This window comes from Myxine glutinosa, chromosome 10 (genome assembly GCF_964187855.1).
Source record: "Myxine glutinosa chromosome 10, kmMyxGlut1.1, whole genome shotgun sequence".
Classification (NCBI taxonomy): Eukaryota; Metazoa; Chordata; class Myxini; order Myxiniformes; family Myxinidae; genus Myxine; species Myxine glutinosa.
Window position 1 is genome coordinate 99,588,788 of NC_136270.1, and position 26,975 is coordinate 99,615,762.

Here is a 26,975-nt window from a genome sequence, read left to right on the forward strand (position 1 = left end):
ACAATTGAGTGACGGGGCTAAACCGACATATAGCATGATATCTCAAAAAGTTATGGACGGATTTGGCCGAAACTTGTTGGACAGGTTGGGTGTGTGACACGACCGAATCAATTAGATTTTCGTGAAGATCTGAATATGGATTCAGATACGAGAGTTATTTAATTTCCAAGTGATTCTTCACTATTTGGAGATTGGGCGAAAAGCGATACATAACATGATCATTATAAAAGTTACGGACGAGCTAGGACTAAACTTTGGGGATGAGTTCATTCGGTAACTAGAACAAGCCGATTAGATTTTGATTCAGGTACGAGTGAAGATCCGGCCTATCAGTGGGATAGAAACCATAAACTGTTCAGCCTGGCAGAGGTATGCCCTCTACCGAATGCCGTTCTAATTTTACTTTTTGTAAACTGGAATATTGTTTTGTTATTCAATGAAGTCCACTCATGCCTTCACCATAAAAACATTGGCATATATATATATATATATATATAATCAGTGACGTTCTTATTGCTTTCATATGTAAATGGTCCATATGAATTTGTGGTCGTTCAGACTTTAGGTTGTTTTGCGCTTATTCGGATTTTTATTCGAGCCATAAATCAAATCCTTTTTTGTGAGACATCCTCAACTGTTCTGCTTCCATTGTGACCTGACTTGATTGTCGGCCACTCTTCTTGCAAAGCGTCATTGAAGTGAGCATGGTTTCCCCATCAGTGCCTACCAGCAGGGTGTTACTGACAATCTCAGTGGTGACTGTGGAACTTCCTGCTCTTCATTGACACACCATCAACAGCCCAATACCATCTGTTCAGCTCTGGGGACTCTGCATTCTGCCCCCAGCCCAATAGCAGGGCAGCCAAGTGCCAGACCTGTCTCTCAACCCTTTGGCACAGTCCTACCACATGCTGAGAATGCGTTCTTTCAGGACAGACGGTATGTACTCATGCCCTCATCGCACAAGTTCCTATGCTTCCTTTCCATATGCTATTCTTCAGCTCTTTGCTATGACGCACATTGTTCTGGCTTCATTCCTCTGCATTTAATTCTTAATCCTCCTACTCCCCTCCCCCTCCCAGGAAACCATACCTCCACTTTTGTTGGACATATGCTTTTGGGGAGGGGTTGGGGGGTAGGATGAAACGAATACTATTGCCTCTTTGGTGTTGACCTTTACTCTACTTAACTGTCCTGCCTTTGAGCGTGGTGCAACTTAATTTTTCATCTACAGCTTCTAAGCAGTGTTAAAATTATTCTACATGAACCCAATCTTTTGATTTATCACTGTACCTTTTAAATACTGTTTCTGGGTGAAGATGTAAACATGTGGTGTTGATGGTGGATTCCTGTCTGTTGTGTCAGCATTGTGGAGCTTGTGACAAGTTGTGAATGATTAAAAATCAACACTGGAGAGGTCGCCACTCAAACTCAGGGTGCAAAAGTCTGCACCCTGAGTAGCAATTGAAATTTAGGACAATTCAATAAGGATTCACCTGCTCTACAACCAAAACCGCTCAATCTAGGACCATATCAGCATTTTACCTGATGACAGACTAAGCCCTAAGGCTCGTGGAGGATCTGCGACACAAATCATACACATGAGACAATGCCAGCTTTACTCTCAGACCTACAGTCACTGAGATTGGGGAAAATGTTGTTACAACCAAGAGCACTCTGGGTACCAGCAACATCGTCTTCATGACGTCACTCAGCAAGGCAGTACAACAACAACAACATGCATTTTAAAGGCCATTTTCCCTACTAGAGCTGGGGTTAGCCTTGCGGTCCCCATGACGATCTCTCCATTTTGCCCTATTTTCTGCATCTCCCCTTGTTAACCCCCTTGCCCACATTTCTTCTTCCACCATCTTTAGCCAAGTCTTTCTCGGTCTTCCCCGTCCTCCACTTCCTTCTACATTCATTTCCATCACTCTTCTCAACCAGTCACTTTCATCCTTCCTCAACACATGACCAAACCATCTCAACCTGTTCCTCTTCACAGCATCAATCACAGGCTCTATTCCCATCATCTTTTGCAATTCAGCATTTGTCTTCCTCTCTCTCAACGATACTCCGCACATCCACCGAACCATTCACATTTCCACCCTTTCCAGCCTTCGTTGCTGCTCTACGTTCATTACCCATTACTCAGCAAGGCAGTAAAGGAGAAATTTTCTCCTCTCCATAGATGCCAACCTATGGGTGTTTTTTTCCATGCTCGCTTCGTTTAAATGCTCAGAGTCGAGCAAGGAAGCAGCACGTACCATTTTTACTCTGGTATCATGAGTTGGCCAGGGTTCAAAGCATCCACCTCCCTGACTCAAAGCGGATGCTCCAACCATTATGCCACCAAGTTCTTTCAGTTATGCAAATCTATAAGATTTACACGCTGGGATGTATTTTTATTATTTTCATTGACAGTGGTAGCATGTATGATATCATCACAATATCTTGTCGTTTTCTTGATTCTTAACATTATTTGATGAAATGCTTGTATCGATATTGGTTTTGTTGGTGATTTTGGTGACTGATCAACTTGGACACATTATTTTAATATTTCAATTGTAAGAGAGCATTGTTTTATTACTGTTGTATCTTTCATTCAATTGATTTTGATTTCTGTCTTTCAGGTTCCAGCGGCATATAACGCAGCCCTGTTCAGCCTATTCTTTGGGACAGCCTCGCGAACCCCGATCACCTTTTAACCGCCAGGTGTCCGAGCCTCTCCCCGGCTCGTTTCCCTCTCCAGTAACCTTCAAGCAGGAGTTTCACGATCCGAGCTACGTGGCGGGTGTTCAGCATCACCCGATGCTCGTCGGTTCTGGCTCACCTATGTCACCGATGCAGATTCCATCTATTTGCATCAAGCAGGAGAGGAATGATTGCTCTTACAACATCGGTGAGATTTTCCCCCTGCAGGCCTTGCTCAGGGTGATATTGACGTTTTATTATTGAGGAAGTCTCCTTCAGTTTTGATCGCAAATATTTCTGTTTTCTATTGTCCCTTGTTGTTGTTACCTAGTATTGCCATGCGATGCATGTTTGTTTTGGATCAAGCGATTATTACAAAAAAACGATTTGTCACGTGGTTATCATGTTCCAAAGGGATCGGTCGTAGTCTGTAATGCAGCGCAGACTGACACTTGTATACAAGCTGCTTGGTGGAATTCTATCATAAGGGTTTTTAATCCATCTCGTCATTTGTGTTTGTTTCGTTGCATTTCACTTTAATGTTTGATGTTGGTGACACCCCAATCATTCTAATCTTCAGCTGCACACAAAGATGTTGGGGATGAGACACCAATTTCTTGTTTCCCTAACTAGAGGAGAGGGTATTACATTTTGGGGCCTTTTTTCTTTTTTCTTTTTTTTTTGTTCGTGCAAAACGTGAGTATGTTTAAAAAAATTTAAAAAATAAGTTAAGACCCCTAAAATCCAGTAGCCCCCTAAAATCTCCACAACTGTAAGACTTAAAGACCTAGAGGACCCAAAGTATAAAACCACACAAACACGTCCTGGCGAGGGTCTGCGATGTCTGATTGCTCTTCCTTGGTTCCTCTTGGTTTTCTAACGTCATTTATTACCTCTGCCACCAAAGGTGGATGGAGGTTATGTTTTCACCCCTGTCGTCTGTTTTTCTGTCTGTCTTTCTGTCCGTTTGTGAACAAAATATCTCAAAAAGTTGTGGACGGATTGGGACGAAATTTGGCAGAGATGTAGCGTATGTCACACCGACGAAATGCTTAGATTTTGGTGAAGATCCGGATTCGGATCCCACTACTAGAATTTAAGTGACTAGTACACCCGCTCACTATGGGAGGGGCAGGAAGGTCCATTCCTCTTTTGGGGTATATAGATTACAGTCGATCTATGGTCGGGTCTCAAGAACATTGGGTGTGTGTTCATTTACCAAGTTTCTTGTGGAGAGATCGCCAAGTGGTTTAAGCATTCGAGCAAGCACTCCATTCAAAACCATTAAGGAATGGCTGGCTTGGCTAGCGTTAGCTAGCTGCTTGGTAAATGAGCACAACCTGGGCTTCCTCCCTTTCAGTTTTGTGTTAAACAGCAGGAGCGAGTTTCAAAAGGATGCCACGAAAAATGCCATGTTAGCACCAGGAAGGGTCATGTTATTTACCCAACCCTTGTGGGGTATATAGAGTGCAGTAGATCTTCGCTCAGTTCTGTAAGTAAAACTTACCACACGGATGTAGGGATTCCTCCAAACTTCTTTGTTTAGTGTTATAAACAGCATTAGCGACTGTTTAAAAAGCTAATCATGCGTGTTTATGGTTTATCATATTTTTACCTCTGGTGGAGGCCGTTGGGTCGTTGCTCCCATGGAAACGCCATGATAAGCTATTTATAAACGTTGACTCGTCGTTTGTTCAAGGAGGAAAAACACCTTGGGGAGGTTGGATATTAATGGTATTAATATTGTTTTGTAATAACATTAATATTAGGCTATTATCGTTAGTTGTGTTATTCAAAGCGGCCTTGGAAACACGCCATGATAAAGCTAACTTGATATGGATATACACCTCAACATGTAACCCCATTTTATTTTATTTTATTTTATTTTTTTTTTTTTTTTTATTTTTTTTTTTTTGTATACAAGGTCGAGGCTCGTGAAAGAGCGAACATTAATCACACAGAAAGACAAACCGACACATAAAACATATAACATAGGGAGCGGTAGACAAGATGGGGAGAGAGGGGGAAGGACACAAACACAACATTTGAGAGCAGGGACCGAGAGACATGGAGACATCGAGAGATCTGAGAGAGGGCGAGGGCTTTGGGGGGGGGGGGGCGTGGTAAGGGGGCGGTGGGAGAGGTATAAAACATATGGATACTGCCAGGACTTCCAGGAAAGAAGTTGGAATTTCAAACAAGGTGGATCCGGGGTGAATTAGCGGGGGTAGAAAAGATCAAGGTTTTGGATGGGGGAAGATAAGAGATGGTGGTGAACAGCCGTTTTAAAGACCTGGAGGGAGGAGTGGGATTGAAGGGAGTGAGGGAGTTTGTTCCAGAGGCGGGAGAAAAGAGGAATGAAAGAGTGAAGGTGAGCAGAGAGCCGAGATTTCGGCAGTTTAACCATCAGAGGGTTGCTGGCAGATCTTGTGCGACCTGTAGGAATATTTGGGGGACAGAGCACAGAGAGAGCTGGGGGTGCAAGGCCGGAGAGGAGTCGGTAGAAGACAGAAAGACCACCTACCTGCCTGCGGTGAGTGAGTGAAAGGCCCTCAGAGATAGCTTCATCGCGGGAGATTCCAATAATTCTGAAAGCTTTGGTTTCAACAGCGTGAAGCCGAGCTAGGTGTGAGGCAGGAGCACCGGCCCATAGGGGAGAACAGTATTCCATTGAGCTGCGGATGAAAGCCTTGTATGTGGTGAGGAGCTCAGGTGTGCCGAGGAAGGACTTCGCACGACGGAGGATGCCCAGTCGGCGACTGGCTTTGGAGGCCAGCTTGGAAATGTGGTTTTCCCAAGAAAGATCATGGCAGATAGTGAGACCCAAAATCTTGAGCGACAGAACTTCTTGGAGAGGATTGTTGAGAAAGTAGATGGGAGGGTTGTCCAGTCGATCTTTTCGGAGAGACATAGTAAGAGTGTGAGATTTGTCAGGATTGAAAGACATGTTCCACTTGTTTGACCAGTCTGTGATTTTGTCCAGGTCTTCAGAGAGTGAGGAGGCAGCAGACTGCCGATCTGAGGGAAGAGGAATGGAGCGGCAGAGAGTGGAGTCATCAGCAAAGAGATAGAGAGGATTTTCGAGAGAGTCAGAGAGATCATTGATGAAGACCAGAAAAAGCACGGGGCCCAGAACACTGCCTTGGGGAACTCCAGCCTGAACAGGAAGAGGAGATGAGAGAAACCCATTCAGGGCCACACGTTGACGACGACTAGAGAGGAAGTCCGCCAGCCATGCGTGGAGATTTCCATGGATACCAAAGGAGGAGAGTTTGGTGAGCAGAGCGGGGTGCCAGACCGTGTCGAAGGCACGTGATATGTCGAGGGAGACAGCTCTAATTTCCTGTTTGGCATTGAGGACCTCCATCCATTGTTGAGACAGCAGAAGCAGCATGTCCAGAGTAGAGTGACCTGGTCTGAAACCAAATTGATGATCAGAGATCAAGCCATTGGAGAAGAGGAAAGATTTCATATCCGAAGCAATGATGGATTCCATGACTTTGCTGATAATTGGGAGAAGGCTGATTGGTCTGTAGTTGCTAGGATCTGTTTTTGCACCTTTTTTGTGCAAAGCGGTGATGTTGGCTGATTTCCAAGCAGATGGCAGTTGACCTTGAGCAAAAGAGAGGGTGAAGAGAACAGAGAGAACAGAGAGAGGGTGAGATAGAGCAGCAGAGCAGGATTTTAGGACCCGTGGGCTGATGCCGTCGGGTCCAGTTGCAGAATCAGAGTCGAGGGTTGACAGAAACTTTTCCACCTTGTCAGGAGGAAAGGGGGCGGTGGGAGAGTTATGGGGGCGCTCCCTATGTATTGATGGCAATGGCGGGGAAAACCCACTCGGGGAGGGGGGGGGATGTAAACCCCCTTGGGGAGGGGGGCAAATGAATGCGCTACAACCTTCAATGTGTAACCCTTTGTCATCTTGTCAAGTTTGGTTGAGATTGGATAAGTAATGACAGAATGTATTGGGGTCAAAAATTAATTAGACAGACAGACAGACACCAAATGGCATATTTTGGTATGATGATGATTCTTCACCATTGGGAGATATGGCCAAAAACGATACATAGCAGTATATCTCAAAAAGTTATTGATGGATTTGTACGAAATGTGGTGGACAGGTTGTGTGTGTACAACAACAACAACAACAACAACATGCATTTTAAAGGCCATTTTCCTTGCTAGAGCGGGGGTTAGCCTTGCGGTCCCCTTGACATTCATGACAATCTTCTCCATTTTGTCCTATTTTCTGCATCTCTCCTTGTCAACCCCCTTGCCCGCATTTCTTCTTCCACCATCTTTAGCCAAGTCTTTCTCGGTCTTCCCCATCCTCTACTTCCTTCTACATTCATTTCCATCACTCTTCTCAACCAGTCACTTTCATCCTTCCCCAACACATGACCAAACCATCTCAACCTGTTCATCTTCACAGCATCAATCACAGGCTCTATTCCCATCATCTTTCGCAATTCATCATTTGTCTTCCTCTCTCTCAACGATACTCCGCACATCCATCGAACCATTCACATTTCCACCCTTTCCAGCCTTCGTTGCTGCTCTACGTTCATTACCCATGTCTCGCTCCCATAAATCATAACACTTCTCACACATGCAGCATACACCTTTCCCTTCAGCTTCAACGACACTTCCCTCCTCATCAGCACGCCACTCAGTTCCCGAAACTTCTTCCATGCACATCTCACTCCAGCAACCGTTGCCGAGTCTGATCCACCTTCTGCATTCAGCATGTCTCCGAGGTAGCAAAATGTTTTCACACCTTCCAGCTTCACGCCGTCTCCAAGATCCAACTCAACATTTCCTCCATCTGTAGCTCCCTCTGTGCACATCTTACATTTGAATGTAGCTGCCACACTGGTTAATGACGCTCTCAGACCACTACATTTTTGATGAACCCACTCAGCGCACATTGTACATTGGATGGAGTTCACTCCGACACCCTTCCTACACACAGAACAGGGCCACTTCCCAGTTCTTTCCACCTCACCACATGCTTTACCACTTGCCATCACCTTCGTCTTTCCGATATTCACCTTCAGACCTTTTGTCTCCATACATTCCTTCCACTTGTTCATCTTTTCCTTCAGTCCATCCATACTTTCCGCAATCAACACCAGATCATCTGCATACAACAACTCCCACGGTAAACCCTCCTTTACGTTCTGAGCCAGCACCTCCATCACAGTTACAAATAGTAGTGGACTTAGTACCGACCCCTGATGTGTGTGTGACAAGGAATATAATCGATTCTATTTTGGTGAAGATCCGGATCCAGTTCCAGGTTGTATAATTTTTTAAGTGATTCTTCACCATTGGGAGAGAGGGCCAAAAATGATACAAAGCAAGATATCTCAAAAAGTTGTGGACTGATGATTGTGATTAAATGTGATTCTGTATTGTGATTTTCTGGTCTACCTGAAGATGCTTTGGAACTTGGATGTACCCATTATTATTAATGTAATAACCTGAATTGTGTAATCATTTCCTGCCAAGAAAAAGTGGCTGCAAAAACGAGACGTTTTTAAGGACCCGACGTATTGGAAAGTGCCGATTTGCTTTTGGGACTTTGTCCACATAACATGTTTGTTTGTGCAGAATATTTTTTATCTCTTGGTTTTCTTCCCAGACCCACTAAGTGCAGAATAGTTTTACGGGCTCATAAAAATTTGCATTTTTGGATAAGGATCGCTGCACCTTCACGATCATATTATTTTTCTCAAATTAATTGTTGTCGTACCCAGTAGCTACTCGTATTATGCTTTGAAGTTTACCCATTACAATGTTGGTGTAAAGTTGATATTTATCGTGAAATTGTAATGTTTGTGTGAAGCTTGTTATTGTGAATTTTATTTCTTTATCAAACATACTCCGTGTGTTTGAGTCTGTGCCTGCACGAAGTGCAAGCATGCATGCACTATGTCATGGATCTGTGCAGTTGTGGGATGTGGTTGTTTGTCGTGTCACACAATGTTCCTGTCAACTTGCTCATTCTTCAAATGAATGTTTTCTGCCCCCCTACAAGCCAAACTGCTTTGCATTCGTACTGCTTCCCACATCGACGGCCATCTCCAATCGATTTTATACATTGTATATATATATATATATACTTTTCCTATTTTCTTCCTTCTTTCTTACTTATATAATCGATCTATGTTTCCGGTTCCTCGGGCGAGTGAGGCGTACTTCGAGCTCTCCACGGCATCGAAGTTTCAGTGTTTTCCCATTCTTGTCTTTGTCAAATTTCCACTGGTTATTTTGCTGTGTACGTGTTATTGTGTGTTTCTAGCTGGTGTTGCTTTGTGGTTCGTGCAAACTTGTGTGTAGTTAATCGTTTTCTGGGTCGTACCTCGTGCGCGGCCTGGTGACTTGGGGCTTCCCTCCCCCCGTCGGTGTTTTGTCGGTTTGGGTTATTTCCTTCGCTGTATTGCTTGTTTCTTTTATTTTGTTTTCTCCCCCTCACCTCACCTCCCGAGACAAAGAATTATATATTGATTCTTTCTCTCCTCCCGGACACGTGCTTGTTCGCTCTCCTCCTCATCTCGGCTTGTGCCCCGCCCCCTGTATCTCGTTTTCTTCCGCCTCTGCTCCTTCCTTCTCAAATCCACGTTCTTGCTTGGAGACTTTTCCCGGATTTTTTTTTTTTTTTTCATGGTTCTGTTTGGATATTGTTGGAATATGTTTAAACCGCAGCCGTGATGCTGACGCCCCCCCCCCCCCCCCAGAATTTACATGTTTTAAACGTTTCCCAGTGTGTACCCTGGTCATAATAGGTACACCGTATCCCTGCGTGTCATAAGAGACGACTAAGAGGGTTGGCGTCAGGAAGGGCATCCGGCCATAAAAACATTGCCTCAAAAAGAGAACCATGACAATCACAAGTACATATGGGCAGGGTACAGCCCGAAGTGGAGATCGGTTTCTGAGGTTTGGGACATGGAATGTAGGGACAATGACAGGGAGATCAGGAGAAGTGTAGGAAGTATTGGTCAGAAGAAGAGTGGACATATGTTGTGTGCAAGAGACGAGATGGAAGGGAAGTGGTGTGAGAATGGTGAAGGGTAGGCAGGGACAGAAATACAAGTTTGTGTGGCAAGGGTGCCCTGAGGGCGTGAATGGTGTTGGTGTCCTTTTTCTGAGGAGTTTGTAGACAGTGTGGTGAGTGTGACTAGAGTGAGTGATAGGTTGATGATGGTGAAAATGATGATTGGAAAGCTCTTGGTGAACGTCATCTCGGGATATGCTCCGCAGGTTGGTCGAAGCGATGAAGAGAAGGACAAGTTCTGGTGTGCGATAGAGAAGCTGATGGAAAACGTGAAAGATGAGGAAGTTGTTGTGGTGGGAGGAGACCTAAATGGATATGTGGGAAGGAGTATGGACGGTTTTGAGGGAGTTCATGGGGGTTACGGATATGGTGTGAGAAATGGAGAAGGTGAAAGGATTTTGGAGTTTGCTGATGGAGCTGATTTGTTGATTTGTAATACTCAGTTCCAGAAAGAGGACAATAAGCTTGTTACATACACGTCAGGTGGGTCGACGACAACCGTTGACTACCTGATGGTGCGTAGGCGAGATAGGGGGCACCTCCGGGACACAAAGGTGATCCCGGGGGAGGAGGCTGTTTCACAGCACCACTTGGTTGTCTGCGACATAAGGGTGAAAGGTGCGAGGAGAGCTCGGCGGGTGAAGTACCAACCGAGAATGAAGGTGTGGAGGTTGAAAGAGGTGACAGTAAGGGAGGCATTAAAAGAGAGGCTGAGTAGGGTAGAGGATGATGTGGTTGAGCTTGAAAGTGGTTGGATGTCAATGAAAGCTAGTCTGTTGGGAGCCATTGGTGAGGTATGTGGATGGACAAAAGGACCACCGAGGCACTCGGAAACATGGTGGGGGGATGTTGAAGTTGGAAAGAGGATTGACGAGAAGAGGAAGAAGTTCAAAGAGTGGCAGAAGTCGAAGGGTACGGGAGCAGAAACAGCAGAGCATGAAAGTTATAAGGCAGCCAGGAAGGCTGCAAAGAAAGAGGTAGCAAAGGCGCAGGAGGCATGTAGGAAAATGTTCGGAGAACGCTTGGATTCGGAAGAGGGTCAGAAAGCAGTATTCAGGATTGCAAAGCACATAGCGAAAGAGAGGTGTGATGTGATGGGGGTGAGTTGCTTGAAGGATGAAGTGGGACAAATCGTTGTCGACCCAGATGGAATTAAAGGAAGATGGAAAAGATATATGGAAATGCTGTTGAATACAGAGAATGAATGGGATGGCAACATAGAGAGTAACCCAGTTTTAGGACCGGCAGAGAAGATAACTGAGAAGGAAGTTGAGGAAGCGATAAAAGCAATGAAGAGTGGAAAAGCGGGAGGGCCAACGGGAGTTGTGGGAGATATGTTGAAGGCAGCAGGAAGTTGGGGTGTGAAGAGAATGACAGAGATCTGTAATCTGGTGGTGAAAGAAGGCCGCATTCCAGTGGATTGGGAACTGAGTACCCTCGTCCCTCTATACAAGGGGAAAGGTGACCCTCTGGAGTGTGGCTCGTACCGAGCGATAAAGTTATTGGAGCATGGAATGAAGGTATTGGAAAGGGTGTTGGAAAGGAGGATAAGGAAGAAAGTGAAGATCGACGAAATGCAGTTTGGATTTATGCCAGGAAGAGGAACGACAGATGCGCTTTTCATTGTGAGGCAGTTGCAGGAGAAGTACATGGATAAGAGGAAGAAGTTGTTTTTTGGGTTTGTTGATCTGGAGAAAGCATTCGATAGGGTTCCACGCAAAGTATTGACATGGGCATTGAGGAAGTTAGGAGTGGAGGAATGGTTGATCAGAGTAGTGATGGCAATGTACAAAAGAGCACGCACAGCTGTAAGGACGAAGGACGGGAACAGTGGTGAGTTTGAGGTGAAGGTGGGAGTGCATCAGGGGTCGGTACTAAGTCCACTACTATTTGTAGCTGTGATGGAGGTGCTGGCTCAGAACGTAAAGGAGGGTTTACCGTGGGAGTTGTTGTATGCAGATGATCTGGTGTTGATTGCGGAAAGTATGGATGGACTGAAGGAAAAGATGAACAAGTGGAAGGAATGTATGGAGACAAAAGGTCTGAAGGTAAATATCGGAAAGACAAAGGTGATGGCAAGTGGTAAAGCATGTGGTGAGGTGGAAAGAACTGGGAAGTGGCCGTGTGCTGTGTGCAGGAAGGGTGTCGGAGTGAACTCCATTCAGTGTACAATGTGCGCTGAGTGGGTTCATCAAAAATGTAGTGGTCTGAGAGGGTCATTAACCAGTGTGGCAGCTACATTCAAATGTAAGGTGTGCGCAGAGGGAGCTGCAGATGGAGGAAATGTTGAGTTGGATCTTGGAGATGGCGTGAAGCTGGAAGGTGTGAAAACATTTTTCTACCTCGGAGACATGCTGAATGGAGAAGGTGGATCAGACTCGGCAACGGTTGCTCGAGTGAGATGTGCATGGAAGAAGTTTCGGGAACTGAGTGGCGTGCTGATGAGGAGGAGAGTGTCGCTGAAGCTGAAGGGAAAGGTGTATGCTGCATGTGTGAGAAGTGTTATGATTTATGGGAGCGAGACATGGGTAATGAACGTAGAGCAGCAACGAAGGCTGGAAAGGGTGGAAATGCGAATGGTTCGATGGATGTGCGGAGTATCGTTGAGAGAGAGGAGGACAAATGATGAATTGCGAAAGATGATGGGAATATTGCCTGTGATTGATGCTGTGAAGAGGAACAGGTTGAGATGGTTTGGTCATGTATTGAGGAAGGATGAAAGTGACTGGTTGAGAAGAGTGATGGAAGTTAATGTAGAAGGAAGTAGAGGACGGGGAAGACCGAGAAAGCCTTGGCTAAAGATGGTGGAAGAAGAAATGCGGGCAAGGGGGTTAACAAGGAGAGATGCAGAAAATAGGGCAAAATGGAGAAGATTGTCATGGGGACCGCAAGGCTAACCCCCGCTCTAGCAGGGAAAATTGCCTTAAAATGCATGTTGTTTCTTACGTGACTTTCTTTGTGCTCTGTTTTGCAGTTATCTTTCCCATTTAAGTTGTGCATTTTTACTTTTGATCGCATCTGTTTGTTTTCACATGGTGTATCAGTGTGTTGATTGCAGTGATGTCCTTTCCGTAACGTCCTGTTATAACCAAAATGACATGATGTGTGGTAATTCAATCTTGAACTAAATTGTGTAAGACTGATAATCTGCTGCTTGTGGTTGAGATTGCCAATTTTGATGGCATGTGCAAAATAATTGGGGAAATGGGGAGGGGGGTGGGGTACTTAAGTGAGGAAATTAAAACTGACTGAGATAATTGAGGATAGGGAAGTGTATGAGAATGAGAAGAATACAACATTTTTTATATACGTATCTGAGTGAAGAGCCACATAGAGAATAAGAGTTGGAGGATGTTAGGGTTAGGGTTGGGGGGTTAAACAAAATCCTCTGGATTGCTTCCATGAACAAAAGAATAAACAATTAATTTAAAAGTGCAGATTTTTCGTAATCTGCTCAAGTACAGTGCCTTCAGAAAGTATTCACACCCCTTGCCTTTTTTTTTTTTTTTTTTTTTTTAAACATTTTCTTGTGTTACAGCCCGAGTTAAAATGGATTAAATTGATGTTTTTTGTTTTTTTTACTGATCTACACATAGTACCCCATAATGTCAAGGTGGAATTTCTTCAAGACATTTTTACAAATTTATTAAAAGTGAAAACCTGAAATGTCTTGAGCCAGCAATATTCAGCCCCTTTGCTATGACGCTCCAAATTGAGCTCAGATACATCCAATTTCCTTTGATCATCCTTAAGATGTCTATAAAACTTAAATGGAGTCCACCTGTGACCAATACAATTGATTAGACAGGATTTAGGAAGAAACACACCTTTGTACATAAGGTTCCACAGTAGACAGTGCATTTCATAGGAGAAGCTCTACCATTAAGTCCAATGAACTGTCCGTAGAACTCCGAGATAGAATTGAGGAGGCATAGATCTGGGGAAGGTATAAAACAATTTATAGTGTTGAAAGTTCCCAAGAGCACAGTGACCTCCATCATTAGGAAATGGATACAATAGGTATCCACCCAGACTCTTCCTAGAGCTGGCCATCCGACCAAACTGAGCAACCAGGCAAGAAGTACCTTGGCCAGGGAGGTGACCAAGAACCCAATGACCATTCTGGCAGAACTACAGAGTTCCTTGGCTGAGATGGGAGAACCTGCCAGAAGGACAACATACTCTGCAGCACTTCACAAATCTAGGCTGTATGGGAGAGTGGCCATACAGAAGCCGCTCCTGAGAAAAAGACGCATGGCAGCATGCCTGGAGTTTGCAAAAAAGACATGGGAAAGACTGCAAGCTTGAGGCAAAATATTATTTGGCCTGTTAAGACAAAAATTGAACTCTTTGGCCTGAATGCAAAGTGCTACGTCTGGTGGAAATCGAGCACAGCTCATCACCCATCTAACACCATTCATACCGTGAAGCATGGTGGTGGTGGCATCATGCAATGGGGATGCTTTTTAGCAGCAGAGATTAGGAGACTTGTTAGGATAGAGGGAACAATTAATGGAGCCAAATACAGGCAAATCCTTCAGGGAAGGGTGACACTGAAAAGGAAGAGACCGAGACCAAGCGTACCCTGGAGGCCACTTCTGGGACTGAGGGGGAAGCAGAGCCTGGATAAGGAGATGGCTTGGTGCATGAGTCGTGGTTCCTTGCTGAGGTGAATATGGATGCTTTAGGACCAGGGAAGGCTCTGTTCCATCTTAGAGACTCGCGGGTGGAGATGACCAGTGATGGTGACACGTACATGTACACATGCACCATACACACACTAATTGAGGTGGTAGGTCTCCATTCCATCTGAAACCAACCCAAATGTGGAGATATTGGTCAAGAACAGAAACTTGCACATGCACACACAGACACACACATGCACACACAAAGGTGGATATTTTGAGAACTGGGAGAATTCCGTTCCACATATAGAGATGAAAATCAACCACACACACACACACACACACACACACACACACACACACACACACACACACACACACACACACACACACACACACACACACACACACACACACACACAGTCACCGAGTTTGGAGGAAGTGCCATCACTTCCCGGGATACTCTGGGTGCCAGTGACATCACAACAATGATGCTGCAATGGAATTTTCTCCTCCCCAGGGAAGCCTAACAATGGGGATTGCCCGTTCTGTAGCCTCTTAAATGCTGAACGTCAAGCATGAAAGCAGCATGTACCATTTTTCGCCTTTGGTATGGCTGCCAGGGTTTGAACCGCTGACCTCTTAGAATCAGAGCAGCAGCTCTAACCATTACACTACTGAGCTGAGTAAAATGGGTAAATGTTCACCTGTTTGAGCAAATCGATGCCATTTATCTCAAGCAAACGACCTCCACACCTCGCACTTCCTTCCCATGTCACTCCTCACCCTTCGTCTGTCAAATCAAAGGTCATCGCCGTTCGAGTGAAAATTACTTTGTGATTTTAATAACTTTTTTTCGCTCATAATGCTGAATTGCGGCTTGAAAATGTCAAGATGAATTGAGCTGGCCAGATTGAAGTACCATTTATATTTGTTGCACCAGAAAACACTTCAAAGAACCTGTTTGGCAAGTTTGCTTGGATATGGCTTGAGCCAAGTTTTATCACTTCTACAGTTCTCTTGCGTTTTGCCTGAAGCCAACACAGGCTTCTTGAGGCATGCTGTCAACATTGATTTGTGAGATTGACTATTCCATCACATGACCTCGCTTTCATTGTGGCCGTCTCAACCGTCCGCGTGCACAACTGCGTTAAGGTGTACTCTTGGCACTCTGCCCAGCCCGTACTGCTCGATTCGCTGCCCAACCTCTCACGTGTTTCGATGAATCCTCTATGTGCCGAAAGTCGAGTGGAAATTGCATATACCTTGTACGTCATCGTGACAACGTTGATATTTCTGAATCCCGTGAGGTTCGAAAGAATCCTTCGTTGGGGGGTAACAAATAGTAAGCATTTTTGGCGACTGTTCAGCCTTCAGGAGTATGGATTCCAACGACTTGCACTTGATTGCCCTGGAGTTGAATAAAAAAGAGCTGATGATGCCATTTATTGCAGCTGTTGTCGTTTCAGACTTGCCAAGTTGTCCACCTCCACCACGGCCAGTTTTTGTGAGGGATGGGTACATGCCCCACCTCGGAAAACAAGAAGGCAAGTATTTGGTTTTTTTCAGTCGTGGTTTGATCTTTTGTTCATATTTTGTTTGAAATACTGTATATATTTAATTGCGTTGTCTAACTGCTGTGCTGAATGACCTGCATAGTTGTTCAATGACATTTCCTCTGTGCTGTTATGACACCATCGCATGCTGTGGGACAGACTCCTTCGAAAGGGATGCTGAATCACCAGAATAACCCCCTTGTCAAATTTCGGGAAAACAGCTGTGACCGAGGCAGACTTTTTTTTTTTTTTTCAAAGAAGAGTTTCTTCTTTTTTCATGTAACTTGTGCACTGAATGCAAGCAAGGCTTGTCCTGCTGGTCCGTAGATTTGTGGCCTTGTCACGTATACTTGCTAATTTGTGGCCTTCTCAGGAAACAGGTTGCAACTCGGAGTTATCCTCTTATCTTCCGAGTATTTCCTCATCCATCAGCTTTGTTTAATCTGCACCTTTGGGTGGGTTTGGTTTGTTTGGGTTTGCCATTTCAGTCACTGATCGATTGTGCAACGTTCATGAAAAAGACCTTGAGATGAATCCTGTATGCAGTTAAATAATGTTAAAACATTATTGTTAACGTTGATCCTCTTATTGTGAAATATTGCTTGACATTGGTGTATTTGATGATGAAAAGTGATTCATATTGCATTTGTGACTGTTCTCAGACTGTGGCTCTGTTTATTTTGTGATTTATTTTCCATATATACATATATATATACACAGTGTATTCAGACCCCTTCACTTTTTTCACATTTTGTTATGTTGCAGCCTTATGCTGAAATCGTTTAAATTCATTTTTCTGAGAGTTATTCCGAGAAAAGGGAAAGCCCAGTTATTTTTTAGCATTTACACAAAGGCAGAGACGAGGAGACCGGGGCACCTTCGGCGCCCGGCGATGCCACCATACAGCACATGGAGACAGAATTGGGATGGAGCGGTGAACAAATAATTTATTGATTAATTTTATTAATTGCGTAATTAAACTAAATAATAATGGTAAAATAATTAAATTAAATTGATACAGTGCATTCAGAAAGTATTCAGACCCCTTCACTTTTTTCACATTTTGTTATGTTGCAGCCTTATGCTGAAATCGTTTAAATTCATTTTTTTCCCTCATCAATCTACACTCAACACCCCATAATGACAAATACCCCATAAAACAGGATTTTAGAAAGTTTTGCAAATTTATTAAAAAGAAAAAACTGAAATATCACATTTACATAAGTATTCATACCCTTTGCTATGACACTTGAAATTTAGCTCAGGTTCCTCCCATTTCTCTTGATCATCTTTGAGATGTTTCTACACCTTGATTGGAGTCCACCTGGGGTAAATTCAATTGATTGGACATGATTTGGAAAGGCAGACACCTGTCTATATAAGGTCTCACAGCTGACAATGCATATCAGAGCAAAAACCAAGCCATGAGGTCGAAGGAACTGCCTGCAGAGCTCATCGACAGGATTGTGTCGAGGAACAGATCTGGGGAAGCCTACAAAAAAATTCTCTGCTGCATTGAAGGTTCCCAAGACCACAGTGGCCTCCATAATTACCTTCGCAAAAGCGGAAGGTTATGTTTTGATCGCTGTGTATTTATTTGTATGTCTGTGTGTGTGTATGTTAATCGCATAACTCAAAAAGTATTCAACCGAATTGCATGAAATTTGGTGGGATGATTGGTTATTATACGGGACACATTTGATTAGATTTTGGGAAACAGATTTGCTCAAATTCTGACTATTTTTAACTCGATCGTATTTCACTCAAAGTTATGAGCGACTGAAGAAGAAGATGTCCATCCAGGACGTCATCACTATAACGCGATCTCCCGCGATCATTTCAACCTCAAAAAAAATTATAATTGCAGATTTGTCAAGAGATGAGGCATATTAACAAACGAATGAAACAGATTTGCTCAAATTCTGACTATTTTTAACTCGATCGTATTTCACTCAAAGTTATGAGCGACTGAAGAAGAGGATGTCCATCCAAGACGTCATCACTATAACGCGATCTCCCGCAATCATTTCAACCTCAAATGAAATTCAAATTGCAGATTTGTCAATCGGGGAGGCATATTAACAGACGAATGAAACAGATTTGCTCAAATTCTGATTTTTAAAAATCGATCGCATTTCACATAAAGTTTCACATCGCATACACTCCCATGCCAAGTACAGAACAGTAGCTGCGGCGAAGGTATGCGCTCTACCGAGTGCCCGGATTCTAGTTCTTCAATGGAAGAAGTTTGGAACAACCAGGACTCTTCCTAGAGCTGGACGCCCGGCCAAACTGAGCAATCGGGGGAGAAGGGCCTTGGTAAGAGAGGTGACCAAGAACCCGATGGTCACTCTGGCTGAGCTCCAGAGATCCTGTGTGGAGATGGGAGAAACTTCCAGAAGGACAACCATCACTGCAACACTCCACCGATCTGGGCTTTATGGCAGAGTGGCCAGACGGAAGCCTCTCCTCAGTGAAAGACACATGAAAGCCCGTTTGGAGTTTGCAAAAAAGCACCTAAAGGACTCTCAGACTGTGAGAAACAAGATTCTGTGGTCTGCTGAAACCAAGATTGAACTGTTTGGCTTCCGTTTGCTCTGTATTGTATTGTATTGTTTTGTCTCTGTATTGTTTTGCTCTTTATGCTCTGTCGGAGGGTTCTCCTGAGAGCTTGACAGGCAGAGCGTACGTACATGGCGGTGACGTCATTACGTGAGCTCATTAAAAGCTGGAGAACTGAAATTGTATTTGGATTGGTTGCTCCCGGCTGCATCCAGGCGATTCCATATAGTGAGTGGATACCAGAGATAATGTGCTGTGTGGCAGACGGTACTTATCGCTCCCATTAAGGTACAGCGATAGATGGATGAGATACCTTAATGGCGGTTCACCACTGATTATATGAAATCGCATAATAACTGATTTTTTTTTTTTATTTTTTTTTTTTTGCGGTTTTGAGAACCCTCACTTGTGTAAATAAATTCAACATCATTAAAGGTTAAAGGTAGCACCCCTCGTTAGTCCACAAGCAACACGTAGGCCACCATAGGATTCCAGTTATTTCATTAGTATGTGTTTTAGATAAGGCCATGTTTCCAATAGTTGAATCTGCGTTGTGTCAATTAAATAAGGAGTAGGCCCCATTCCGTCCATTTTGCGACCTCCGTCTCCAAGCGACGCCATTACGCGCCCCTACAGTCGGTGCCTCATGGCTCTCCCAATTTGTTACGGGCCTTTGTTAGCTGCTCGCAGCCTCGCTGGGCCTCCGCTCAGACGCTGCCATAAGCCACGCGGTGAGGCCCGAGAAAGGAGGCGGAGCGCCAAGAAGAATGTCATCCAGTCGTCAAAGGCGTGGCTGGTAAGCCCTCACCAGCCAACCAGGGCTGAGGTGACATCGCCGACGGGCGTAGCTTTGGGCTGGCGGAGCGATCGCTTGGTTGGCTTATATAAGCGAGCGCAAAGCCCTTTCACAGGACTTGATCGGGAGAGCGCACCTTTGGCTTGAAGGAGAGATACGGCAGCGCTTGTTAAGGACTCGCTGGGAAACGCGCGTTGCATTGGACAATTGGGAGAGCACACCTTTATCAAAGGAGGACTTTGGAGAGAGGGCGTTTGGCACAAGTGTGCACATATTACGTACACAGGACACCAGCTTCCCCCCGCTATATAAAATTGTCCGGTCACGTTCAACTACACGCGGGGCTGCCTGCCGGGTTTCGCCTGCTGGACCGGAGCCTGGACCCCATCGCCGGACCCTCTACCTGACCATCCACCATCTACAATCCCCGTGTGAGTGCGTATGTTTGTCTGGGGTATTAAGAATAAGACTGTTTTAAGACTGCCCTGTGTTCTGCTTCTTCCTCTTCCTATCCTGAACATTCTTTCGTTTCCTCTTCTTCTTTCTTGTATATAATTAATAAACCCATCTTTGTTCTTCCTATACTCTGGTTTCCTCTTGTCCGATCGCATCCGTCCTTTCTTCCATTGGGTAAACGTGGCACGACAGGAACCGCTATAATCGGGTTTAGTCATTGTTAACGGCCCGAGTCGCGGCTCGCTTCGCTCGGCGTATCCACTAACGCTGCGGCTCGGGTGGGAGGTTATCTCCTTGCTTCACGGTCGGTGTTGGTAATTAGGTAACAGGACCAAATTGACCAGCAACCCTACCTAATACCGACCGGAAGGAACGGGGTAACTTCATGATCACGTCGGTCAGTAACAGACAAGGGGATTAACCCCCTCTTGGTAAGGGGAAAAGGCCGACGTTTGAGATCCGCAACTATATATATATATATATATATATATATATATATATATATATATATATATACTGTATATATATATATATATAATATATATATATATATATATATATAATATATATATATATATCCTTTTTTTTTTTTTTTTTTTTTTTTTAATACTTATTTTTATTCCTCAAATATCAGCAACATTTGCATTTAAACGGGTAGAAGCTTTGACACCTACATTTATTTACCCTTCACCTTCGTCATTCAATCATATGTGAAATCCTCTTCCTAAAGCTCGGTCTCGTCTTCTCTCCAGGATTGCAAACCTGCTGCCCACCACCACCTCATGGTCGCTCTCATTTCTACTTTAACTTCTGTATACCCACCAAGCCATGACTCCACGTTTTCACCTCCCATGCCTCTCTTTGTGTTGTTGTGCATCAATTTATTGTTGTCCTTCTATTTCCCCCCTTGCCCCACATTCTCTTTTGTGACCCTATGCCCTTGCTATTTTACTCTTCCATGCCCCTTCACACCAGTCTAACTTGTTGCTACGCTTTACTGCAGTAACTATGGGAGTTCCATTGTATCACAGGGAATTATTGGTTGGTCAAAATAATTGAGCTATTGGATCTGCCTTCTCAGGTGAAGCCAAACCTGAAATTGGACCCTTCAGGGAGGTCACTGCCTTTCCTCGGCGTGGTTCTCTCCAGCTCTGGCAGTTTCTGGTGGCTCTTCTTGAGGATCCAACACATGCAAACACCATTGTGTGGACTGGTCGTGGTATGGAGTTTAAGCTGCTTGACCCTGAAGAGGTGGGGACCACTACATATATTTAGTATCATTTTTGCTGGATAATGCAATGAGAGAGGGAAACAGGACTTGTAAACTTTGAACATTTTGCTCATTCATTAATTTGTTTATTCATTCATTGTTGGCAGATGTTGTACCTTAACATTACAGGCCATATACATACTGCATACTAAAAGGGACAAACCGGAGTAAATTTGTAAATTAAAACAAGGGGAGGAACGGTGGAAAATATGAATTGGAAAGGGGGTGGAGGGGTGGTTCTATGGTGTTGAGGTTCGTGGAGGAGCTAGAATGGATCAGGACGTAACAGAATGAAAAGAACAGTAGTGACAGGTGGATGAAGGAAACACATCGACATCAGGATAATGCAGCAGAGGTAGAAGTGGCACAGCCATTAGCTGAGGCCTTGGGGAGTAGGCCAGACACTCACATTGACACTAATTCGACAATCCACCAAAACGAGGTGGGGAAAAATTGGACAAAAACTCGACAATCCACTACAAAAAAAATATCCCAAATCTTATCCTCTGAAACTTATCACCAGATTTGAATTAAAATCACTTGGAGGCATTAGGACCAGGCCTGTATCTAAAGTTGTGCTCCACATAAGCACAGACCCCCACGAAACTGGCATTGTGGGGTCTGCACCCTGATCCACCATTTTCACTGAAACATCTTTTTCTCCAAATCTACGAGCTGAAATTGAACCAAATTTCACAGAATTCATCGGGGCAGCAGGGTCTTCTAGGATTGTACTTCTCATCAGGATCCGCTAGCCCCCACGGCACCAAATTCAGTTACGGTGTTCAAAACTGGGCTTTGGAAAAATCCAATCAGGACCCCATTAACCCAAGTCGATCCGTTTGAATAGTCCCTACGCGATTCCGCTTTATTGGTCCCGTCTCCGGTCACCCCGCCTGTTGGGGAAATATCCGTCAGTCCCCCACGGGGATATTATTTGCATATGTAATATATGCATGGCCCCTTACGATTATTTCCCAAATGTTTGTTTTGGGGAAGGTCCAAATATAATCAAAAGTTCATAACTATGAGTGTACTTTTTATCTCTAAAATGTATACTGTTAACGTCACAGTAATATCGCACCCAGGTTGCTCGGCTTTGGGGCATGCAAAAAAACCGACCAGCTATGAATTACGATAAACTGAGCCGCTCGCTGCGATACTACTACGAGAAGGGGATCATGCAGAAGGTAAGCAGTGATCTCTGGGCATGTTGCTAGCATAGTGATGTCCACATTGGACTGCCATCTTGGATGTTGTAGATTCAAAGGCACTAGTTTTGAGGACATGGATTCTGAGCTTCTGAAAAAAACCCCGCTCTCTGGAGTTTTCATGTTATTATGGAGTTGGCGTTTAAAAACCCAGCTGCCCCAGTAATGAGCTTCAGCAGGTGGGGTTACTTTCCCAGGTTCCTCCCTGTCTCCTCAACATATGGACAGTGCCATTCCATCCTCACTTTGTGATTTGACATTTACTGCCCTCAAGTCAACTTTGGATGGGCTCTATGAAAACTCACTGCACCCTAAATCCCCCTAATGCTATATATATATATATAAAATATTATATGTATGTTCTAACCTGACTAGGCTAACCCCTGCTCTAGTGGGGAAAATGGCCTTAAAACGATCATTCATTCATTTCATATATATATATATATATATCGATTTCGATATTTCGATCTCATAAGTATGTAATATATACTTACGAGATCGAAATCCTAGATTAATCCCCTCCCCTTCCCCATGTGGACGCTTTCATGTTACTTTTCGAGTCGCATTTTGCAAGTTCACTATAATTTGTCAAGTACTGAAATAACTTGTTGCATTCGATTCAAAATTATGTAGTCCAGTTACTAGTAAACTATAAACAGATTTGCAATAAACGATTAGTTAGCTCTTTCACGAGCCTCGATTCAGTATACAAAAAAAACCTCCTCCCCCCAAGCCCTCGCCCTCCCACACTTCTCCCTGCTCTCAAATGTTGTGGTTGTGTGCTTCCCCTTCTCTCCCCATCTTGTCTTCCGCTCCCTTTTTTTGTATATTTTGTTTGTCTGGTTGTTTTGTTTGTGAAATAAATGTTCTCTTTCACGAGCCTCGATTCAGTATACAAAAAAAAAGAAAAAAAAAAGATGTTAGTATTTATATGATAGTGCTGTTTAGCTGGAGTTGCACATCTTGAACAATTTGGACATGTTTTTAATAGTGTTTGCAGAATTGTCCAATTTTTTTTTTTGGGATTGTGCTGCTTGGCAGAGTAGAAGCGTAACAATTGATGGATTGAAGTATTGGGTTCCAACTGGTGTGAGAGGGGATTTGAGAGGATGGAGCAGGTTGCTGGAAGCAGTTTAGGCATGTGCCGGCACGATTCATATGTTTTCTATAGGGGGGAGATTAAGAGGGTGGGGTGGGTGTTAGCCTTTAGGTTGGTACTTTGACCTACAAGTAGTTTATGGAATTTGGTGTAATCTAAATTAAATTTATTTATTAAGTTGATGTCCCAGGAATGCTGTGCTGCATACTTCATGTAACGTATGTGGGCAATGGCAGGTGGCAGGAGAACGGTACGTGTACAAGTTTGTCTGCAATCCAGAGGTGGTATTTTCACTAGCGTTTGCAGAAGGCTCGCGCCCCTTGATGAAATCAGAGCTACGCTTTAGAGACGACTGTACCACCAACGCCAACAACACTGCAAGTGCCACCAGCACTGCCACCGCTGAGCAGGGACGCTACTGCAAGGCAGTTGCTGAACCTGGAGCATCTTTCGTACCCAACCAAACAACGTATGCTGAAGCCTACAGCTTTTGAAACGTGACAACTTACCTGTTTGTTTGATTTTATTTTTTTTCCTGAAGCTTGGCGGGTTGCCTTTCCGGTACACCGTCTGGCTATGTCGGAAACTGAAGCGAGACAGGTGCTGGCACTCGTTGCCTTCCGAAGGATGTTTCCAGAAGAGGAGGAAGGAGGTCCAAGTCGCAATCTTGTTTCTCTTATTGACTGTTAACTCTGGCGGTGGGTCGTTTGCACCCGATATGTTTTATTCTGTACACGCACGTTACGGTTTTTGCGGGTACAAGAGCAGTATGGTTGGGCTAATGACAATCCTATTTCCTGTTATTGTTTTGTTTTTTAAATCTCTTGCTCTCCCTCCAAAACTGTGCATGTAGCATCGAGTCGTTATTTTCTTTTATCCTAGGTCATCCTCAAGGTGTTTATAATGCACGTACAATTTATTTCATTTTCCTCTTCTGATGACACTCAATTAAGATGTGTTCATACTAAACTGCTGGTACTGTAACATGAAATATTATGTACTCATCTGTAGATTCTTTTTATCAGTCCCTTGGTAATTTTTGATATAAATGATCATAATGTCATCACTAGATAAGGTAAATAGTTTCCTTGTTGTTTCACGAGTTATATTCCTCTTTAATTTCAAGAAAGCAAATGGCAATCATTGTACCTGAATGTGATATGATAGGGTTTAAACCCTTTTTATATACTTTGCTTTGGCCAATCAAGTGATACACTTGTGCCTGATTATCCCGAAAGAATCATTTGGGATTTGTGCCGTTACCCAGGAAGGGGAAGGAACAACTTTGGCATCTTGGAAGTGATGCAACAGTGTAAAAATGCAATCAACAAGATGGGTGTGCAATATTTTGTCCACCCCAACCTGAATTTATATCTGATTTTTTTTACTCTAAAAAGCTGCTTCGGGCATTCGAGTTTCCTTTGGAGGAAGTTGGCGGAAGAGTGACAATTAATTGTGACGGTTCTTTGGTTAAAATTTCAAACTTCTGTCAAATTACTTTTATTCCTTTTGGTTGACATATGGGGCATATCAGTCTTTGCTTCAGAAAGATTTATTTCCTGACTCTCGTAAACGGTTTCTCTCTGCTCCTGAGAAAGTAAGCTGGCCTATCGAACACGGTACACGTGCTGAGAAAATGGAGTTCAAAGTTCAGGTTCCCAATCGGTGGTTCCATTGAGCAAAGATCAGAATCGGCCTCGAACATTTTGTCGAAAGCCATTTGCCATTAGCGCCAAAGGTGCACTGACCTTTAAAGATTACTTTGGTGCACTTAACTCTATTAGCGGAATATGGGATCGCCTGGTTTCGTTCTCAGTGCCTCAATTGCAAGATGTCGCAATTGGTGCTAATTCGATATCCAAATCAAACCTTCACTTGTTTTTTTTTTGTTTGTTTGTTTTTTCTTTCTTTTTTTTTTCTTTCACTGACCACTGCACACGATGCTGAATATATTTCGAATATTGTTACTTGCAATTCCACACCCACCTGCTTTTTGAATAATAATTGTGAACGTTTGACCTGTTGTCAATCCAGTTTTGTAAATATTTCATGAGGATATGGAATTTTTGCGACTGTGCGCTCTTGCAGTACAGTATTTTATACCGTGCATTTGTTAATTGTAAAAATGAAATCCTTTATTGTGATATTAAGCTTTTACAAGATTGTGTACATTTGCGACCCGCTTGCTCTTACCGGTACAATTGTGACATTTTGTTAATTGCACTTGTTACACTTGTTCAGTTCTATATAAACTTTCCAAGCATGACTTTCTCATTTCAAAAATACTTTGTACATTGTTAATTGCACTCAGGTGTTTTTTGTTTTGTCTTATCATTTTTTGCTCATAATTAAGCTTTCGGGCATGACTTTCCTTAATGAAATATAATTTGTACATTAATTCAGGAGTAAAAAAAGACGTACAGTTTTAGAAACCATTTTGTTTTTTCTTGAGGCCTGTGGCATAAGGTGGGGCCAAAGTGAAGGTTTGTGTGGGAGGGAGGAGGGAATCGAAGAGGATATTCGTACCATTCTTATTTTGTGACAACGGTTACCTCTGCTCTCATAATGGTTCAGGGTGTGGAGATGTTTGCACGCTCGCTTTAGCACCAGAACATTTGTTAAATATTAAATTGGCATAGTAGTGAAGGCTATATAACTGTGATCATTGGAGGGCTCATGACGTGTGACGAACTCACAGGGAAAGCTTTGTATCAATTGCATTTTGATCTTAAAATATTCTGACTACAGGATTATGAAGGTGTGAGCAACCCAAGGTATTTTGTAACTTGCTGTAGTGGTGTAGGCGATTATGTATTCTGGAAGGTGGTTGCATGCGTTTGCCTTGTGTGCCATTTAACATCGCGTCAATGCTACATGTGGCCTCCCTTTGGAAAGTGTCTCAGAGCTGAGTTTTGGTCACATGATTTTCCACACAGCTGCAAGAACTTGGCTTGAAGTGATTTCAGCCGGTGGATTGTCGCAAATACGGGCAATAAAGCATGTCTCAAACGTTTGAACCCTTGCCTCACCTTTCATGTTCATGCACTTGCTTTTCTCAAGTGTAGAAATTAAAGGACATTAAAAGGAAACCTTTTGTGGTTGTTTATTTGAGATGGTGGGAGTTGACTGATCTCAAAACGTTGGCTTAAACGTGTTTTGTCAATTGAGGCTTTGAAAAAAAAGAAATAGTACCCAAATTGTATTATGTGCTAAGCTTACTTTTTCCATACAGAGTCAAAGATCATGGAAGAGCTGGCATACTGAATGGATCAAGACGCAACAGGCCGAAAGGAGCAGTTGAGAGAAGGTGGGGGACACCAACAGCGGAGTTAAAGGACAAGATAGAGGGAGACTTGGACAAACAATGGGTGTGGGGTGGAATGGGTGGTGGAAAACAAGGCATGGGGGTGGACAAGATGAAATGCAGAAGGAAACTCCCAGGAAAGAAAGACTTAAAATTTGGAAGGAGGAGGGGTTGGATGGGAGGTTAGCAAGAGTAGAAAAGTCCATGGTTTTGGAATTGGGGACAATCAGAGATGGTGGCCAACAGCTGTGTTGAAGACCAGAAGGGAAGAATGACATTGAAGAAAATGTGGAAGTTTGTTCCACAGGCAGGAAAGAAGGACAAATGAGTGGAGTTGAGTAG

At 43.6% G+C, this 26,975-nt stretch overlaps 1 protein-coding gene across 2 annotated transcripts in view; it reads left to right on the forward strand.

Moving 5' to 3' along the window:
• Window positions 1–26,346, forward strand: part of LOC137433919 (ETS translocation variant 1) — a 42,349-nt gene extending 16,003 nt beyond the window's left edge. For both annotated transcript variants that reach the window (XM_068126410.2, XM_068126411.2), the window contains exons 7-12: window positions 721–939; window positions 2,634–2,902; window positions 15,849–15,926; window positions 20,831–21,000; window positions 22,108–22,209; window positions 23,566–26,346. In XM_068126410.2, the coding sequence (XP_067982511.1) occupies window positions 721–939; window positions 2,634–2,902; window positions 15,849–15,926; window positions 20,831–21,000; window positions 22,108–22,209; window positions 23,566–23,823 (1,096 nt within the window). In that variant the 3' untranslated portion in view covers window positions 23,824–26,346. The remainder of the gene's footprint in view (window positions 1–720; window positions 940–2,633; window positions 2,903–15,848; window positions 15,927–20,830; window positions 21,001–22,107; window positions 22,210–23,565) is intronic.
• The last annotated feature ends 629 nt before the right edge of the window (window positions 26,347–26,975 follow it).